The sequence below is a fragment of the Diuraphis noxia genome, unplaced genomic scaffold (genome assembly GCF_037042655.1).
Source record: "Diuraphis noxia isolate RWA-SAM2 unplaced genomic scaffold, SU_Dnox_SAM2 contig0002, whole genome shotgun sequence".
Classification (NCBI taxonomy): Eukaryota; Metazoa; Arthropoda; class Insecta; order Hemiptera; family Aphididae; genus Diuraphis; species Diuraphis noxia.
In genome coordinates this window covers 77,837,978-77,854,319 of record NW_028301712.1, presented here as the reverse complement: position 1 = coordinate 77,854,319, position 16,342 = coordinate 77,837,978, and the positions used below count along the sequence as shown (strand labels likewise).

At 27.4% G+C, this 16,342-nt stretch overlaps 1 protein-coding gene across 1 annotated transcript; it reads right to left on the bottom strand.

Moving 5' to 3' along the window:
• Positions 1-2,443: 2,443 nt before the first annotated feature.
• On the bottom strand, positions 2,444-11,374 carry LOC107169972 (lysosomal proton-coupled steroid conjugate and bile acid symporter SLC46A3-like). Its single transcript, XM_015519949.2, has 7 exons — positions 10,923-11,374; positions 8,690-9,238; positions 7,549-7,650; positions 3,161-3,298; positions 2,986-3,069; positions 2,748-2,904; positions 2,444-2,684 (listed from the first exon to the last, which is right to left on the bottom strand). The coding sequence occupies exons 1-7, from the start codon at positions 11,161-11,163 to the stop codon at positions 2,639-2,641; spliced, it is 1,317 nt and encodes a 438-aa protein (XP_015375435.1). The 5' UTR covers positions 11,164-11,374; the 3' UTR covers positions 2,444-2,638.
• Positions 11,375-16,342: the final 4,968 nt, after the last annotated feature.

Here is a 16,342-nt window from a genome sequence, read left to right as displayed (position 1 = left end):
ACCTACATTTATTTTCTTTGATAGGTAATAAATTAGTATACCTACTTAATCAAATACTTAGATTTTACATACAATTTCAAGAATATCCTGTATTGCTATATCGGAACCAACTTCCTTTTTCATACGTTAATCAATCTTTTTTCTTATAAACTATAAACAATTGACTTTTTTGAAAAATTGATATGTCTAAATCATAATTCAAACAAGCAGCTATTGATTTATTTAAAATTGTGTAGTGACCTCAATGGGTTTATAATTTATGGAGGCACGGGGCTAATTAATTTAAAAATTATATTAATTAACATTTATCTATGAATCTATAACTTGTAAAAATTATCAAAATAATAAATATTTTAGGTTATAAATAATACCAATTTTATTCATCAATAAAACCATTATATTTAATAAGCACACTAAATAACTAAAAAATTAATTGTTTGAATTTTGATTTAAACACATTAACATTTATAAAATTAGAATTATCAGTTTAAGAGGACGCTACACCTGCATGTGTTGTCTCCGTCTTACAAGTGCATAACATAACAAATTTTACGCTCAGTAGATCACGTTTTGCTCCGTTAGTTTAAAATTTAGAGTGAGTTTACCTCTCATAAAAATTAAATGTAACATTATTATGGATGGCTTCTCGTAGGTTTTTTACTATATTTTTATAATTAAACTATAAAATATTTAGATCTAATTGTAATCTCTATTTTTTATAATTACATATTATTTACATTTCAACATGCACATAACTGCATAATATTTGTAATTACTTAATTAATATTGATCTAAAAATATATCAGTACTAGTAAATTATACAAGTATAACATTGAAAAGTATTTATAATATTTATAAATCGAAAAAACGTATGTTTTTTTAAAGTTTCAGAACAAAGTTTCAGTGATCATAAAGGTTTCCCCCACTCTTATAATCCGTTCCTGGATTCACTAAATCAAACCAAAAGTACAATTTCTGATAGTACCCATAAAACAAATGTTTCGTACACACCAAGTGAAAACCAATGTTAAAAATTATTTTGGTATTTACATTTAGATCAAATATTTGACCAATGTTAACTTCAGAATTTATGATTGGTACATCAAAGTTTTTCACAAAACTATCTTCTCCGTCAAAATGAAAAATGATGTATTTGAAAAAAACAAAAGTTGAAGACAAGTATAAACATGTCAACATATAATATACATAATACATTAATTTAATTTTTTAAGTAAATGTTTAGTACTTTTACACAATATATCCTAATAACATTTAGAAAACAAGAGGTTTAACTTACTTTAAGTGTAATAGCTAGGTATCTAATCTTTTGTTTATACATGCATACATGTAGTGTATACAGAATACAGTATAATAAAAGTAATAAAACATAAGTTTTTAAAATAATAATCTCTTGGCTTTACAAAAATATTTTTGGTTATTGTTTAACACACGATCTGTATCGCAGTAGTCTGCTGTGTATAATTATAAGTATGATGTCGAATCTATATAACAGTCAACCCCAATATATTGTATTTATTTTAATGGATATCCGATATCAAATTTCAGAAAATATTTTTCTACTTCATTGATTTTTATTCACAAATGCACATTATTATTCTAGTACTAAATCGTAAATATATATTCTGCGCATCAAATTTCAACGATTCAACAAGCATAACCAAATGTTTTCCTTTAATAAATAATAATACACTTCTTCAAATTCTGATCTTTAGAATTTCTAAGTATACTTACTTAAGAGGACGCTACACCCGCATGTGTTGTCTCCGTCTTACAAGTGCGTAACATAGCAAAATCTGTTTAGCGCGGGACAACTGTTCTCCCTCAATATTTATAATAGAATTTTCAAAATTTCACAACGCATAGGTAAGAACTTTATCAGTGTCATAGCGTCGTTATTTTTTTGATAGCACAAGCCAATAATTTTAAGTAATTTAATGAAAAAATAAATGTATTTTCTTAAGCTTATAACTTTAATTATATTTATGTTATCAAAAAAATAACGACGCTATGACACAGATAAAGTTCTTACCTATGCGTTGTGCAATTTTGAAAATTCTACTATAAATATTGAGGGGGAACAGTTGTCCCGCGATAAACAGATTTTGCTATGTTATACGTTTGTAAGACGGAGACAACACATGCGGGTGTGGCGTCCTCTTAAGTATAGTTGTAGAACCTTTTGTGACTGATTAACTCAAATATTCAGTCTAAATGTCTTATCATTAAAATCATGTGTTATTCTATTCATTTACTAAATAATTAGGTATTTTAGGTGAGATTACTATTATTTTATAGAAGATAACTTGGACCCAACTCTACACCCTGATTTAGTGATGTATCTACTACGGGTGTGTTGTTTTGACCACAAATATTTGTAGCCGCGTATTGAATCATAATTGTTTAAATCTCCGCTAAGATAACATTTTTGGAACATAAAATTTTTATTTATACTGATTTAACAAATACATCATATAACACTTTATAAGACTAACTAACTAATTAAAATATAATTTGTATGAACAATAATGATATCAAGTTTTACGATGTACTCCGTTTTTTCTTGTCTTTAAATTAATTTTAAAAAAACTATACCTAAATCATCTTTATTAACGATGTGTTATTTTTTTGTTGTCCACATGTGCTTGCAATTACAATAAAGAATCCTGAAAAAATTAAAAATTCTTAATGTATAATTTTTTTTGTATTAATGCTAACATAATACTCACATGAATATTAATAACAAAGGGAAAGTTAAGATAACATTTAACAAAAACACAGCACCAGGTAAGTATTCAAATGTTAAATTATATGTTGCACTGTATAACGAAACTAAAATGAATGACATGAATGTGCTCATTAGTCCTTGGATGGAGTTTATCCGACCTAATACACAAAAATAATAAATAAATAAATTTAATTAAAATCTTAAATGCAAATACGACAATATACATAATATAAACCTACCAAGCTTTTCATTATCTACGATTTTGGATGTCAACGAAGTAGAAATAGTAAGTGCGGTCCCATGGAAAAAGTCAACCAATGGAACTATAAGTAAAAATGTTAATATTAAATACCTATTACGGTAAAAAACGCTTTATTTCATGGATTATAATAATTAATTGTTTTTTAAATTTACTGATGTATAGTTGCCAAGGTTCGTTGACAAACACGTAACATATTGCAGCAAGAATATCAAATGTACATGCAATATAACCTATAATTGCATCATTTATTTTCAGACGATGGCTCAAAACAGTTACAGAAAACAATGTTCCTAGAAATTAAATTTTGATTAGTTGTTGATTTTTACAATTTATTAAGTAATTAAACAAGATAATATTATTTTGCTATTGTAGAGTAAGTTGTTAGATGGCTGAAATTACATCTTCATCGAATCTATTTTAATTTTAATATATTAAACTCTAAAAGTACAGTTTAGTACAATTTAATTACCAAAATGTTAGACTGAAATATTTTCAAAATATTATAATGCCTCATCCTGAAAATTATAAAAGACACGAAAAAAATTTTACCTAATGGCTATATTTTATGTAATATTCGAAACCGGGTTTGAGTATCTAAGGTTGCCTGTACGTGAAGTATTGAATGTTCGGATAGGATCAATATCTATGCAAGATTCAAAATTATTGAGGAACAACAGTAAATACTGTTATTATAATTATAAATTATTAAACGTATAAATCCCACCTATTTAGGTTGAAATAGGACACAATTTATTGGCAAACACATATAATATAATACATTGTTTCAAACTATAATACATATGCCTATAAATAGTTCAAATTAAGTCGAAATTTTTTGAAAATTTCACGATGGATAGAATATACTTACATAAACATTCGGTGAAAAATGCATGTATCTATGGTCATATTTTGTTTTAAAGTGACATCAAAAACCAAAATCGATTTTGTCGAAAACTGATTGTGCGTAAAATTTCCCGTTATTCCCTTAATTTTTAGTTTGTTCATCCCCATTATTTAAAAAGATATTGAGAATTTTTTTAGAAACCCCCAAAGTACCAACTAGATTCACTTTCTGATCGAAAGAGGTACTGAATTCGAAAAATCGAAGCATTTTTACTGCCCCAAAACGTGATGACAGACACAAAAAAAAACAACACACATCATGGTGAAATCAATACATTCCTCACTCCACTCAGAATCTAAAATTATAATGGTGCAAAATATCACATTACATTTTATTTCGTACCTATTATATTATGTTTACTTATACTAATTAATTATGGTGTAATGATTTATAACTCAAAATTTGTTATTCACATGACCTACTGATATATCTCTGAAGAGTCTATTATTTAAATTACTCTCATAAAAGATTCGTTCATCAAAAGAGGGGCAATATGATAAAAATTATCTATAAATAATAACATTTTTTTTGCCGATAAATAAATACTTAAAAACTTATTATTTTTATTTTTTATATGTATTTTAAATATAGTTTTCAATAGGAACTTATTATTTAATTCTCCGTATTATATTTTATTAAGTATGTTAATTATTTAATACTGATAAAATTAGAAAATGCTAACAATTATGTTGGTAAATGTTCAGAAAAAAAAAATTAAGTATTCCGCGTATTTCATTATATTATATTGTCTGTTTACAATAAACTAATCTCCTTGTATACATACTTTCCTGAAAAATTTACATTTCGATGAAATAGGATGAATGCAACTGTTTAGTGTTTATAATTGGTTTTGTCAATAAAATAATAGGTTCCCACAGCTTATTATTATATATTTGTCCATAATATGTTCACTAAATCATTGACACCATTGTTAAAATCATTAATTTGTTTATATACCGCATCTTAAAATATGTGATATATTATTAGAAATGTAAGTACAAATATTATATTTATTTTGATGAGTGATGATACAATTTATAATAGCCAATATATTATTAAAATTCAGGATACAACTGAGCTGTTGAAAACTGAGTTTATGAATTGCCTCCCAAGTGCGTCCCGGATAAGGTATTATCCGAGTGGGAGCAATGAAAAGAATGTTTTTTTGCCGTAACATCGTGGTTAAAATATATATCTAGAAAAATATTTAAAAAAGTATTCATGTTTTCCAACTGTTTCTTTATTATTTTAATAGATATCCGAAACATAACTAAAAGGTATTATAATGATGGCTATATACTAGTTAAGTTTATTAAAGTCTATTAAAGCCTACTCCAAGGGTTTCTCTTCTTGATCGAGGTTTTCGTAGATTATACCAGTGTTGTGATTCAATTAATATTTAATACTTTCAGAGGTATTTATCATACACTCATACCTATCGTTACATAATTAATAATTAAGTCTGTCGATAATCATAATTTAGATATTATATTGATGTTTTATTTTTATAATTTTCAGACAAGTCTATAAAGTATCATAATATAATCATAGACAGTACCACTATAAAATAGCAAGAATTTATATAAAAATATATCTATCACTTCAATTTATATCAGTAAAATATTATTAATTTCAATAAAACTACAAAACAACATTTTTTACCTACCCTAACAATTGGAATGAAAATTCTTTCCATAATAATGAATCGTATTTCATTTCCTTGAAAATTTATTAAGGCTTCAACTGCGATAGTTATTAACCTAAATTTAGATTATGACCATAGTCCACAATGACAAAATAAAACAAAAAAGTATTAGGTATCTACAATTATTTACAATTTTAGGCTTATGTGAATATTATTTAAAATATATACATATATAAATTGTTTTCCTGCTTTTGTTTTTGCCAATTGCATGTTGAATTGTAAATTGGTTGCTAAAGCCTTAACTCGCTTCAGTGGATTTCTACGTTTGGTCACTAGGTGATTGACCGTAAGGTTTTCCTTAAGTTCAGGGATCGGTTGTTTGGAGATGAGGAAGGAGAAAATATCGTTAGATTCATGTATCCTATTCTGACTCTGATTATTACTACATTGTTTCATCTTTTCAAAAATGATAAAGATATTATGACCATTGAAAGCAACTATTAACAACCGGCTACGACTTATACTCAAAAACGTATTATTGGCTTACACCAAACGAATGTCTATTAAATGGTAGGTCAAAGAATTTTAACAGACGTCATCCTAGCTTTTTAGGTCAAGGAACTATGTTAAAAATTAGTGGTTTATTTTTTTTAGTTTACTTCTCCCTAATCGGATCATATGTTTTAGATGTTAACTGTAGAAAAATATTTCAATAAATGATTGAGCTACTCGTATTAACAAATTTAATATGTAGATAATATAGACAACAATCTTCAACTAATAATTGTGGAATTTTTAAAACAAATTATAAAATATGAAAGTACCTACCTATGTTTAGCCCAAAAACCAATACAATCAGTATATTTTATGTTAAATAATAAATTAGATATAAATTTAAATCAAGCATAAATTGCTAAAAATATTATATTGTTATTATACCATTTTTCGTAAATGATTTGAAAATATTGTTGATATCCACATTATATCGTCAGAAATATTTATATTTATACTTAGTGTTTTTCTTATGACTAGTGACCTCAGTTTTAATTATTGCGTATATAGTATATACGTAAAAATGTTAATAAACAGATAAAACTATAATTAATGTGATTTGCTTTTAATTCTTTTACCCAGACCCATTAAAACGCATAGTGTGACGATCCCCAAACTCATTACAAAGAGCACCTACATCAGTTTGTCATTACGGGCCAGCGCTTCTTGATATACGCAATTAAATAAGGTTCTCTGAGGACTTGGCAAAGCATATTATTCAGAAATTTTATTAGCGACCGGCAATTGCATACAATCATTAGGTAATGTTTTTGCGAGTGTTCGCCATTATTCAAATATATCATAATGTTACTGTGATGTTGATGAACTAAATCAAATATTTAAAAAAAAATTATTAATTAGATGATAAATTTAGTAGCTACACTATTATCTGAATTGTAATTTGTAATTTATTATTAGTAATAAAAATATTGTAATTTTAAATTATTCGATAGAATAAAATATGTAGTCAGTTGATTCACAACTTGCAGAATCTCGGAGGTCATGTTATATAATATTTGAAATACTATTTATTTATTTATTTTTTTTTTTTTTTTGTAAATCAATAAATCATTTAAAATATAATTACTCAAAACTAAATATTCTCTAACGAATATGAATCACATACCTACATTGAGCCACTTCTGCACTTACCAAGTTTTAAATACGCTATAACAATTAATGTTGTATTAAAAAGATTAATGATTAAATAATCTTAAACTCCTAATTAAATATGAGAAATAACAATGACTCCATAATAATTTTCTAGTTTATTTTCGTTATTTACCTGTTGCTATATTGTTATACATATATTATAGAATTATTTAATACGTAATCATTTAAGGACATATTAATCAAACCTATATAATATTTTAAGAATATATATAAGTGTTACCTTTAAAATTATATTTTTAGATTATATTAAACAGATTATTAGTTACCAATAAATATCGTCAACATTTTGTAAGCAGCAAAATAACTGTATTGCACTTCATACCATTTGAATTTAAATCTCATAAATAAATATGTGACTGCATATTCACCTAAAACATTAAATAATTTAAATTTCACTTGAAAACAATGTAGCTTTTTACATAGTTTATTATATCTCAATAAATACACGCTGATAAATTCGCGTAAAAACTTTTGAATAATTCTGTACTGACACATTTAAAAAAAAAAATAAATACAAATCATAAGAATTCTACATTTTGATTTATATACATTACTCATATTACCATACTTTCATACTAAACATGCATTCCTTAAAAATTTGTTAAAAAAATTAACTCTTATGCATTATTAAATATATAATTTTAGTCGTACTTGAAAAATAATTTGTAATTATTAAAACCGACTTATTAATTTTAAATTTATTCTTAGTAATAAAGTTTTAAATATTGTAAGTACTTTGTACTAATGAGATTTAAAACTTATTTTTATTTTTAATCGTCGTTTAAAAGAAATAAAAACATATTTGTTTAACTAGCTAACATTTAATTTAATTCTGAATAATTTACAAAATGTTATTTATTTTATGATTTGTGATTTTTAAATAATCGCTGGTTTATCTACCGGTTCAAAGTATTAAAAACTATGGAATGAGGATTGATATAATAATTATATAAAATCTTATGTACTAAATTGGTTTCAAAATATTAAAAATCAATTTAATATTTTTTTTTAAAACAAGTGATAAAGATGTTTACATAATTCAGGTAACAAATACCATCACGAAACCCGCGTTAATTATTTTGGTCGGAAATAACTAATAAGTTTTGGTTATAAAACCATATTTGAAAATACGAGGTAACTGCTTTTATGTTAATATTTAGATATTTACCTCGATTACCGATAACCAATAACAACTTCCAGCATTCCAAAACTAAAAGCAATTATTGATTTTCTGGTTTTAAAATTATCGGTTTTTACCTCTTTTCGTTACAAATCGGTTACTGGTTTTAAGTTCTGATTAAAGCTTATAAACTTTTGGATCAAATGGATTTACTATTGTATAAATAGTATAATAGCATTCATATCTATTAATTTTCAACATTTTATTTAAACAGTATGATAACTCACCTCCAATTCTTCCCACTAAAACAGCCTGACACAATAGTAATGTTGCTAACGTAATCGAATAATTTTTACTGCTTCCTTTAAATACGTTCAAATAATTTTGCATAAAATGTTTTGGTTTCAACCAAACAACGTTTTTATCATAAGGTATAGAAGTATCTTTAATAAATATTAATCCAACCATAAAAGCAATTAAATTTAATGAAATAGGTACCAAAAATGCTCCATAAAATCCAAGACCAACATTTAAAAATCCAGCCAGTCCTGTTCCAATTAAAGTACTGATAGTGTAAATTGCATTTATGATACCGAATTTTAATGTTCTGGATTCATTGGTACAATTATCTGATATATAAGATATCACACCTACCCAGAACATATTTCGGGCACCAAATAACCCTGGTGTAATGGCTTCGAAAATTGCGGCAATTTGTGGAGACCAGTTCCAAAAATAAACATTCAAAATGCAAAAACCATCAGTTAAAACTTGACCTACAAGTGGTGTTAAAATCAATGGCCTCCGACGTCTCCCATGACTGTCACTCCATGGACCTGAAACGAGTTTTATATATTTATTAACTATATTTACACAACTATTAAAATATTTAAATAATAATAATTATTATATTTATATATAAAAAAATGTAAAAAAATATACAATCTACACTATACATGTACAAAGGGAATACTTATTATTTAAGCAAGTTTATTAATTTATAGCTGTGTAATTCGCAATTTGCGTATAATTTGTAAATCTACTTATATATGTTATATGTATAGTATTACCTACATAATATAGTTTATACAGTTATCCATATTAGTTTTATTTTGATTTAAGAAGTCATACATTGGTGACAAGTAGGTGAAAAAACAATCATTGGGTCGTCGACTCGTCGTTTACATTGTATAGAAGGACGCGTGCGATAATAACCGATCATTATACAGATAACAGACATAATTATATTACCAAATATTACGTTAATCATATTGTATTAATATAAAACTATTCAGAACATCCTAATCAAATATTCAGTGACTCCTTGGGTGCCCTTAATAGCGTTAAAAACCAGTTCAAACCCAGAGACATAGCGATTAAAATACTGAACAAATTAAACGAAGCCATGTATACAAACAAACAAATCACTCTCATGTAGGTCCCCGGGTACATCGGCATTGAAGGAAATGAACTATAGTTGATAAACATGCTAAGCTCAGAGTCACAAGCTCCGTATGTAAAACTATTTTTGGACCCACCAGCCACCTACACTGACCTTAAAAGATACATAAATGATATAACCAACACCAGATGGCTCAATACATGGAAACAACAAAACACCAAACTTAACAGAATTAAAAGTAGTACCTTCAGGTGGATAAACAGCTCTTTAAACAGAAAAGAAGAATCGGTACCTACTTAACAGATTGAGAATAGGACACACGCAACTTACACACGGGCACTTAATGGCTAAGGAAAACCCCCCTCGTGCGAAGTCTGTGGTGTCCAAATATCAGTGAAACACATCACAACAGAATGCCTAAGATATCAGCGAGAACGACAAAACATCGGATTGGATACGACCCTCGAAATCGCATTGGGACCCAATGCTGTGGAGAACAATAAAATGATAGTTTATTTGAAGTCAACAGGCCTCTATAACTTAATTTAATACTTTGCAATTGTTTTCCTCCTTTTTTGTTTTTGTTTTTTTCCTTTTATATAAATACAAAGAAGCTATACTCTTACGCCAAATACCTCTTAAAATAATTGTTAAAATCTTAAATCTTGTAAACCTACCATAATTATTTTATTGTAACTAATGGCCATGAAGCTGTCGGGTTTTAAATTAAAAAAAAAAAACTATTCAGGTACATATTACTGTCAAAATATGTATTATTTAGTCATTTAGGTTGTTCGGAGTAGTGTCTAAGCCAGAGAATACTTTTGTTGGAGTGTTTGATCGCATTATGATAACGTATTCCAAGTCTAACGCATATTATATTACCGTCCGTCGACTGTCAATAGTAACTGGTTAGGTATGGTTATCAATAGTAAAATGTGTGTTATACCTATCTATTGGTTATTATTATACAGCTATTGTATTGCTATTATTACTACCTTTTCAATAGTGTAATAACATAGTCAATAACCAATACACAAGTCAACCTGAACCTATTATCTACATAGGTATAATATGTTGTGTACTAAATTTATTATCATGATTCGCTGCCGACTTACCCGCTAGCACGATTATCACGATGGGAATGCTATACTGTATAAACGCTTTCCACGAGTAAATGGTGGACACAACGTGCTGGGCGTGAGCCTCGCCTTCAGTGCACTCGCCGAACGGTACGGACGAGTTGCACGCTTTCCGCAGAAGCAGATTGTTCTGGAAAAACGCGGACATGGACAGCGACACGGAATACAGGAGCGTCACGATTTCCACGAAACACCCCATGGATCGCGAGTCGTCCATCCTGAGCGCCGGTCACCGAGCGAGTAAACCTGCCCACCCGTGTTACTACGCGACGCACGTGCACGACCGCCGGTGGCGGCAGCTCTCCGACCACTCGAACGAAACAATAATCACTTATTGCCTATCATTTATTACAGCACAGTACCGTCGGTTATTATTGCATATTTGCCTTCGTTCTGCGCAAGCTACAGTCGTTGACTGCCATCGTGGCATCGTGATCGTCGTCGTCGTCGTCGTAGCCAGCCAAAGTTTTCTCCTCCCACTCATACTGGATCAGTATAATATAGGTATCTCGTTATATACAGAGTGATTGTCTCATCATGCTCACTTCATTTTTTTCTTTTAATAATGTTTGAATGATACTTACCTCGTTTTTTTCGCACGACAGTCATTTTTTTTTTTTTTTTTTAGAGTAATAAATTGGTAAGCAGATGACTTTTATTGAACATCTTGTTGTTTTCAAATCGTTATTCAAACGAGTGGTTTTCGAATTTATTTATTTTTGTGTACAAAGCATAATATGTTTAAAACGTATGTTGATTATTGACTTTGATAACTTGATAATTACTGTAATCATTTTAAATATTTAAACATTTTAATATTTTTAACGAATACTTGGTGAATTGCTGTGGTATATGTATACAAACATACAATTAAATTTGAACAACACATTATGACGATTTAACGGCAGTAACAACATTACTAACACATCTAATTTCCTCACCCCAACGCAGAGTGCAGTGGTGTCATTTCTGAAGTCTTAACATACCATAGAATGTGAATGATCTTTGTATAATACAAAGTTTTTGATGAAGCTGACAAACACGAATTCTCTTAACAGGATTATTATCGACATTTTTATGATTTTATACATTTAAAAATTATGGTTTTTTTTTTGTCTAAAGATAATTTTGTTTTTTCGTACTTAGATGTATTTCTAACATTATATAAGTATTATGGTTTTAATTCACTTAAATTATCTAAATAATTTCCTTTTATTAAATAATTTTTAATTTAACAAAATATTAATTAGCTTTTTGCATCAAGTGTACTAGTTTTTAGTTGAATTTATTTGTTTAAGACGAAACGATGATAAATTACATTATTTATATTTTATATAATTATTTGGTAATGTTTTTATAAAGATAACATTATTTAAATCTTAACGTACTTCTAAAGAGAAACTCTGATTATGGTTGATAATTAGTATTCCACTCAAAATTCTGAAATACCTGGATGGTCGTTAATCACGTGAATCATCCGATCATCATCATCATTGTTGTAGTCGTCATTGGTGCTCAATATCTTGATTTGTTGCTATACGTATCATAACAAAATATATTACGGAAACTTTACATCGTTTTCTAGTGAGGACTGAGGACAGAAACTCGTATGAGCACATTTACCATTTTTACAGCTAGTTTGCTAAAAAAGCACATCTCGATTGCGCAAAAATATGTCGAGTAAGAACCTGAGTTTCCACATTATTTACTGGACTAACCGTTCAGCAGACCACACAGTAGTTATCAACGTGTGATGTGAAACTGTACCCAATACCAATAGTTTACTAGTAGTACCCAATAAAAGAATCGAGAATGATATATAATCTACACAAACGATTATGTTTAAGATTATTAATCATCATATTGTTATCGAATAGTCAAGCATTGGTACTGACTGATAAATAATTAATTTATCATATTACGTTAAAATTAAAAAAAAAAAAAACAATTCATCATGAATTGCATCGTTTATTGGGTACCTATTTTCGTAATATTACTTCTAAGTAGAAGGTATTAAAAATTTAAAACAAAACAAATGTTAGTCGGACATAATTTCTTTCACGGAGTAACACAAAAGACACGTGCATTTTTACAATCAACAGATTGAATTTAAAATAATTATTATTTATAATTGAACAAATCAGACACTTGCAATCTGGTGGAAATCAACGGAGACAAACGTCAGACGTATTTGTGTGCGGCACCTAATATTGGAATATTATTACTTGTACGTTGTACCTATATTTTGCTATCATTTTATTTTTTATATAAGCTCAATGGACAATGTTGTCGAGAGTCTAAATTAAAAAAAAAATGTCATTATTATCACTTGTAATTGCATATTATACGTGCATCATTATATATTATAGGTCTAACGTTATGGGTCTAAGGTTTTGTCCCACCATAAATATTGAATACTTAATAATTGTGCATAGATGTATTATAAGTTGCATATTATGTATATTTATCATCTATTAACTGAATTTTAATCACTACCATCGTTCTAATAAAGGATCAAACCGGATTAATCAGTAATAAATTTAAAAATTTACTATTAGGTAACGACTACGTCTACGGCATAACACATTGCATTAACTATGTATTTATGTACTATGCATATATTTATAACTGATAGAGTACTGTATTCATAAAAAATTATTGTGAATGGTCTATATGGAATGCAACCTTAATGATTGCGTAATGTGAAAGTTATAATAGATATAGGTAATAGGTACCAACTCGATGTACATAAAATTGAGTTACTGTGTCTGCAGGTAGATATAACGTACTAGGTTGTAGGAGCAGAATAAAAACAAGTTGTTATTATAGAAATAGCTTCAAATACATACCTACATCTTTGATTTTAAACTTACTGTGCTTTCAAGTAAAATATATTATACAAATTAAATGATGTAGGTATATTGATACCTAATAAATAATATAATATAATTTGCTTTTTTATCGATTGAATCTTGCAAAATGTTCAAATTTGATTTCTTAGGTTATGTACTTATGCGCCACTTAAGTGCATTCATCGTGTATTTATCTTTAGTCTTTACCGTTAATATTTCATCTATTCACAATCAGGTATTCCAACCGATATCAAACAACCTCTGGAGGTACAACACACCTTCTTTGGAAACCAAAAAATAAGTATACCTATTGGTACATAAATAAAAAGTAAAACAAAAATACTCAAATCCGTCGATTCTACCAATTTTCTAAACAGATTTATACAATAAATATATTTTAACTGCTTATATTCTGTATCATCCAACCAGCGATTCACATAATATTACGACGTTGTTCTGGATAGTGTAGTTAAATAATTTAACAAAATTTCCACAGTTAAATAAAAAAAGTCAATATTTTTCATAAAATCGTTTAATAGCTAGTGTAATAAAATTTACTATAATAGTTATAAGGCATAATAAGATGCATACAACTCAACGGCTATAGTACACCTAACCTAACCTAACCGTTCCTTGGACTTCATAATATTATTAATAGGGTTCGGATTTGAAGGCAAATTCCTTTCTTTTATTTATCATAATAGAAGTATAATTTTTATACAAAAATGTGTTTCATTTAATTTCTTAGACGATGGATGCATTTTTTGCCTTTTTACTTATAAATGCCTTTTTGCCTTTTTTTTACCTTTTGTACTTATAAATGCCTATTTTGTGTTTAATTTTTTCAGTTGATTTTATAATTTTATACACAGCTTGCGTATTATTGCTACAAATGGGTTTTATTATTCGCAATATTTATCAATACCAGTATTTGGTATGGCCATAAAATTAATAATTATTATAATATAATTATTTAAGTATGAAATACGCCCCGATAACTTCGGTGGACGTAGAAAGATCGTTTTCGATGTACAAAAATATTTTAACCCCTAACCGTAGCCGTTTTACTGAAGACAGCCTATCAAAATACATGGTAGTCAATTTTTTTTTAATACCAACTAGTTTATTTTGCATGCAGTTTTAATTTTTAATTTGTATTTTTCTCAAAATGTGTGCAATTGAAAGTGTTTAAAAAATATTCACTTTTTTATTTTGTAGTATATTTATGAATTGCCTTTTTATATAAATTAAATGCCTTTTTTTACATTTTAAATGCTTTTTTTATTGATTATATTGCCTTCAAATCTGAACCCTGATTATTATTATATATTTATATGGCGTTTCCCATACTTTTTTCCAAGACCAGAGGTCCTACAATTTGGTCAACGTCCTTGTTGTTATTTTTGGAAGTGAATGTTGTTTCAGTAAATATGTTAGCTAGATCATCATTCAAAATGTGATGAGCGTCACTTCAATAGTCCAATGAGAACTGGACAGGTCTTTCTGGATTTAAGAAGCCAATTAATATTTCGATTTTGATGAACAACTTTTTAAATAATTAAAATCTTGTGATTAATATAATTGAGATATTTAATATTGTTAATGTTATTAGTTTTTTTTTTAAACATTGAGGTGTTTTTTTATTATCTACCACATTATTGTGGAATAAATATACTTATTACGTAGCTAAATTTTTAATAAGTTCTGAAAATCCGTTCGTCAGTATTCGTTATAATATAGGTAGGTAGTGAATAGTATTTTTAAATAGCTAAAACAGATAGTTATGACTTTATGAAGATGGACCTTGTATTAAACGTTCAAAGATTTTGAACTCTGGTATAGAGTAATTCTTTTTTATCAATATACATTACATTAGACCTCACCAATGTACATGTCATAAAAAAAAAACGTGCCAATGTATTTTTAATATTTTCCAACAAACTGCTATTATATCAACTTATGGGGAATCTTGTATTAAATTTTTAAATGTTAAAGATTTTTTGATTCAATGAATAAAATTTTATTGTCATTTATTGACTAAAAAATTTAATTAACGGAAAATTTAAAATGTTAATAACTTACAAAAAGTTGAATATTTTAAAAATTTTGAAAATTTTATCAAGTATAGAAATTGATAAAATAAACATATGGTGTATATTTCAAGTCTCTACAGTTATTCGTTTTTGAATAGCAACAAAATAAGAATATCGGTAGGTTAATTGAGGTAAATTGAGTGAATATCCAATGTTGTAATTCAGATAGAAAATAAAAATTTGATTTGATTTTCCTGTAAAAATTTATTTATTTGATAAAAGTAAGCAAACCTATGAAGAATCTTGTATTGAATTTTCAAATCTTAGATTCAAAAAGATGAATATTTATGAATATATTATTCAATATAAATTGCAAACTTTGGTAATTTTTACGTATTTTGTTAAAATTCGAACTTTCGATGCTTATTAAAAAAATGTATGACTATGTATTTTTAATATTGTAATTTGTAAAAAAAAACTAATAAAATTGAAAATGTCAAATGTCTATAAA

Excerpts from the sequence above, each read along its gene's own strand:
- LOC107169972 (XM_015519949.2), bottom strand. The coding sequence starts at position 11,163 with ATGGACGACTCGCGATCCATGGGGTGTTTCGTGGAAATCGTGACGCTC. Across the intron at positions 9,239-10,922 it reads CGTGATAATCGTGCTAGCGG|GTCCATGGAGTGACAGTCAT; the intron begins GTAAGTCGGCAG and ends AACTCGTTTCAG. Across the intron at positions 3,070-3,160 it reads ACCTTGGCAACTATACATCA|TTCCATTGGTTGACTTTTTC; the intron begins GTAAATTTAAAA and ends TTTTACTTATAG.